This window comes from Glycine soja, chromosome 18, assembly GCF_004193775.1.
Source record: "Glycine soja cultivar W05 chromosome 18, ASM419377v2, whole genome shotgun sequence".
Classification (NCBI taxonomy): Eukaryota; Viridiplantae; Streptophyta; class Magnoliopsida; order Fabales; family Fabaceae; genus Glycine; species Glycine soja.
In genome coordinates, this window is record NC_041019.1 from 43,126,303 (window position 1) to 43,131,717 (window position 5,415).

The following is a 5,415-nucleotide window of genomic DNA, read 5'->3' on the forward strand; positions in this document are numbered from 1 at the left end:
CCTCAATTAATTTCATCACGTAACACAAAATTTAAAAATTGAACTTTGTTATCATGATATGAACCATGAAAAAACTTACGTTACTGAGTAAAAATTAATACACAATTTTATATCCAACAAAAATTAGCGGAACAAATTTCAGCACACAAGAAACTTCCATGATGTCATCACATAACACAACAAAAAGTTAAGGCAAAATTGGTGTTTAGGTAAACTTCGCTATAATTCTATAAACACTTACAAAAGAAGAAGAAAAAAAAGACAAACTGAATTAAATTTCTTTCATAAGCTAAAATTAAATTATGTATCTAAATTTTTGGAAGAGTTAAATGAAATAACTTTTATAAAAATTAAACGTATAAATTGATTTTAACTTATAGGATAAACTCAAATTATTTTATCTTTTTGATTTCTTCTCTTTAGGCATTTATAGAGAAATTTATCCAAACAAACATAGTGAAATTCTATATTCTCTGTTTTTCAATGAGTAAAATATTTTTGGGTTAGCTTTAACATCTACATATTGGAGGAAGGTGTTGGGACATTTGGTTGAGTCTTTCACTCACACTAGTAACTTGGGTTTGATTATTAGATTATTGTTGTGTGTCTATATATATATATATATATATACTTTGAATCATTGTTGAGGTTGTCTTTCCTAACCATGTAAAGAGCCGTGCCTTCCAATTTAAACTTTCCTTTATACAAAAAATTCAGAATAAAAAAAATCTTGGAGGTAGAACGTAGAATCTATAGTGGCTTGTGCATTTCAAGAGAATGATTCACTAGGGTACTGCTTCAAAGATCTTAGATAGACCTAAGTCACTGTTAAACATCCTAGTATAGATTGATCTGTGTACGTGCATGTAATTTTAAAATCAACCACGCGTTTTCTAATTACCATAGACCTATTGCATTGTCTTTTACGACCCTTGTGCCTATCAATCTACGTAGTGTAGTTGAAGTTCATATTTTCTAGAATTGTCATTGTCACGCATGATTTGTACATGTTTTGCTGAAACCAATTGGCAATTAAACATTAGCAAAAAAATGCCATGAAGTATACTTTTTTCTTCGAGCAAATTAAAACTTTGCTTTCCAAATCAATTTGCCATAGATTATATATAAACAATCATTAATTTCAACCATGCAGAGTTTGAATTAAATGGGACAAGTTCTTAGACTATCAACCCTATTATATCCAAATCTACTACTTCCTGCTCCTTAATAGGTTGACTAAGCCTTTTGAAATTGTTGTTACTTTAAAGTCAAACTATTTTGTGGACCCTTCTTACAGCTTCTCATTGTTTGAAACTGATTATTTAAATTCTTGATGAATTTAGCGCACAAAATAAGGATCTTTTGTCAACTGCATGTCATTTTGGTATCATTGGAGAAATAAAATGGGCGTTGACTTTATGATCAGGTTATGACAATGTTATTAAATTCTTAGAGAAAAGGGAATATTTATTTGGAATGTAGATATACCACTGAAAGAAAACAAAAGATTGATGGATTATCAAAACAGAACTGGTCCTTTCTAGAAGGGAATTTGAACTAGTAGCTCTTGATTGCCCCTAATTTTGAATCTTTGGTATTGAAAAAAATGTTAGAAAGAGGTAACAAAGAAGAACTAGAAGGAATGCCCCAAAGTTTCAGTGCTTAGTTACTATAATCATATGCATATTTACACCCGCCATATTTTTCCCTCTATGGAGATTATGACAATGGAAATGTCATCATGGTAATTACGGCGTTCCCCTTGTGGAATATCAAGCAACTCATGAAACTCCATACCTGCAACAATGAAAATCAACCTAACTAAGATTGTTTTGACCACTTGTGAATTTCTTTCAGTTCATGTTGAAACATAGTTGAGGAGAAAAAAGTGTTTTGTACCAGCCTTTTTTGCTGCTCGACCTAGTGCTTCTTCAATGAGAAGTTGTGCAGGGTCTCTATCAGGAAACATGGTGATGAATGACTCTACTTTGGCAGCAGCTTCTTCATTGGTGAAGTATTGGTAAAGTCCATCTGAAGATAGTATGAGGAACTTGTCATTTGTGCTGAGCTTGTGGTGGTGGAGTGAAGGGAAACATGTGATGTATGGAGATTCCCCTATGTAGGTCACTCTGAAAGTCTCTAGCACAGCATTGTTTAGCTTAGGCTGCAAAATGGACCAACAAAATCATGACATGGGTGAAATATAGTGGTCCATTGAAGTAGTAACTGGGGTGCTAATAAATTTTAAGACTGTTAACATGCTAGATGTGCTATGATTGAGTCGTAACAAAGTTGACTTGTCTTATAATTACTTGTGAAGAATATTAATCTATAATTCAATGTAACAGTAAAAAATAGGAGTATGAAACTAGCATTGCATGCTTTTATGCACTAACAACAGCAACAAAGTCTAGAACACATTCTTGAAAAGGAGCAAGAAGCTTTTATGTGTGACTAAATGTCTTGAACTCAAAGGATCAAAACTTATAGAAATATATTGGAGTCTTACCGAAGAGTCAAAGGTCATAATTACAGTTAAAGTTAGTTTCATAGATTATATGACATCGTTAAGTTCAGTTAAATACTAAATTCTCTGGGATATTATTCACAATGAAATCTCCCATGAAAATGCTTTTTATGCAGTAATGTAAGTAATTCAGCAAAGACTATAAAATTACCTGCTTAAGGAACCCAGCCCCAAAAGCCCTTGTGACACTCAAGCGACCCTTCACCCGGCCTTTAGTTATTGCTAAAGGGTCATCAGGATGCTCCCTCCTGATTCTGTAAACCTCCTGAGATTCACAAAGGTCTCACAAACTATGTCATATGAACATAAAACACACCAACCTTCATTCATTGCTCAGAAAAACAAGTTGCATTGCACAAGCACATGGTACCTCTTTCACTTGAGTGCTATGGTCCATGGTGAGCTGAAGAGGTTCCCCAGTGTGAGTGGCCAACACTGCACGACTATCTCCCACATTCATCAAGTAAACATCTTGACCCTTCATCAACATCACCAAAACACACGAACCCATCATAGCCAACACAGGGTTGTGACCAATCATCTCATCAACAGTCTTCAAAAATGCATCTTCAGTCTTCCTCAATGCCTCTGAAAGAGCTTGTAACACATCTGAGTGACTCAAATCCACTTTTTGACTATTTATCCCATTCATTCCCTCCTCTCCTTCTGATGCACATTCCAAATTTAACTCTTCATTTTCAATTGGATAGTTTTCTTTATATTCACTTGAAGAACAACCACCATCAACCCCTCCATTTCCCTTACCTGATAACAACACATTCTCCTCCAACTCCAAAGAGTCTGAATCCATAGCCATGGATTCAAACTTGTTGTGAGCACACAACATCTCCTTGAGCTCATCATTCACAGCATAAAACAAATTGTTGAGAAGAAAATCAGTGGCATCTGGGCCATTAAAACCATCATAAATCCCCACAAAAACCCATCCATGATCCTCACAAATCACAATATGCACACGATCCTCACCAGCTCTCCCTTGTGCCCAGTGAAGATTCTCACACCCCATTAACACATCACACTCATCACCATCCAAATAGTTATCATTATCACCCTCAGCACCTTGCAAACTCAAACCAGTACTACAACTCACTCTCGCATTAGTGTTATCATTTTTCTTCAAAACTGATCTTCTCCCAATACTTAAAAACGCTCTACTCAGAACCTTTTTCAAATTTCTTTTACTTCTTTTCCCCTTCTTCATTGCTACCTCAGAATAACCTTTCTCAATAGACCCTTCACCGTTCACCACACGATCACGAAGACCCCAATACAACCCTCTTTCTGTAGAGCCTCCCACGGAGAATCCACGAGCATGTTGATGCTGAAAAGGCACTAAAGTGGAAGTGAAGGAGCCAGAGCTCTCAAATGAAGCAGAGGAATCCAAAACTACGCTGTGTTGGAGTGAATCATCGAGCGAAGTTGAAGGCGTCGCCGACGTGTTTGCACTCACGGTGGCGCCGGACACTGACCGGAAAGTCAAGAGGGTGATGTCATCAACGGAGAACCGGCACGTGTCAGGTCTCACGTAGCAGATGGAGTTTCCGAGGGAATTCTGGTGTTGCTTGGAGAGGAAGAAAGCTCTGTTCTCGAACCTCCTGGAGGCGTCGCCGGAGGAACAGAGGCAGAGATTACTGATTCGATTACCCATTGGTGAGTGAAAGACAGTGAAGGGTTCAAGTTTTGAGCTTTGGATGTGGGTGTGGCAATGCCGAAAGTGAAGCAACTTGCATTGCATAGACAGCAGAGGAGAGGGAAGCAGAGTAAAACAGAACAGAACTGAGCAAAACAGGGTTGAATGCAAGGAACAGGGTTTTTTGCAAGAGAGGGGAGAGGGAGGGGGTGTTGACTTTGTGACACTTCTTTAAATTTTTAAAATGGAAATGTTGTTTTCTTCTAGTTAGTTCATGGTAGTTTTTCTTTTATGGTTTAATTTATTTTTCCTTTCTTCTGATCAGTTAGTTGACTGAGTTTGAGTAAAAGGCTGAGAGAGACAGGTTTTTTCTTTTTCTTTTATTTTAGAGTGGTGAGTTTGAATGAGGAAGAGTTTCTTTATTTTGGTAGTGGTGAGTTTGAATAAGGAAGAGTTTATAAGGGGGAACGTGGTGTAGTTTTTAAATTGAAATAGCAATTAAAATTAATTTGGATGCTTTTGACTTTGCTAGAGTTAGCATAGAAACGGCGTGGGAGGCATTTATGAAGGTTTTTATTGCTACCTTCTATTTTATTTTAAAACTATATTTAAGAAACAGAAATGGCGGATATATACATATATATATTAAATGCTTATAGATTATTTGATTTTTTTAGTTTGTAGCAATTGAAAATAAACATGAAAGGTTTTAGAATTGAGAATAACTTACATATTGATACATCCGAATAGTGTATCTTTTAAGCTATTCAACCAAAGATTAATATGATTTAAGAACGTGATTGTTGTTGGTCTAAGTAAATTTTTACCTACGATAAAATTTAAATATAAAATTTCTAACTAAATGAATTATTTTTTCCACATATAAATGCAAGTGGATCCTACCTTATCATACCAACCCAACCCTATGGATTATATGATATAAAGTTATTTTAACTTAACTAATTTTTTTGAGTTTAAATTCTAAATATACAATCTTGATAAAATATTTGAAAAGAAAAATGTTGTTGATCTTTAGTTATTTTATTTGACCGGAAGAGGTTTTTTTTTTAAAAAAAATCCTTTCATTTGTAAGCATGAATGCAGAGATTTTCTATTATTGTCGATCTAATATTAATGATATATTTTATTCTCCTTATACTAAACAATTTGTCATTTCTTGTTAGTGATTTGCTTGCTTCATTGCCATGATTATTCGCTGTATAGATGGTGATTGGAT

General features: G+C 35.2%; 1 protein-coding gene across 1 annotated transcript; it reads right to left on the bottom strand.

The window, feature by feature from the left end:
* Positions 1 to 1,449: 1,449 nt before the first annotated feature.
* LOC114397617 (probable protein phosphatase 2C 4) lies at positions 1,450 to 4,628 on the bottom strand. Its single transcript, XM_028359738.1, has 4 exons — positions 2,898 to 4,628; positions 2,679 to 2,792; positions 1,900 to 2,164; positions 1,450 to 1,797 (listed from the first exon to the last, which is right to left on the bottom strand). Exons 1-4 carry the CDS (start codon positions 4,281 to 4,283, stop codon positions 1,688 to 1,690), a joined length of 1,875 nt encoding a protein of 624 aa, XP_028215539.1. The 5' UTR covers positions 4,284 to 4,628; the 3' UTR covers positions 1,450 to 1,687.
* Between the last annotated feature and the right edge of the window lie 787 nt (positions 4,629 to 5,415).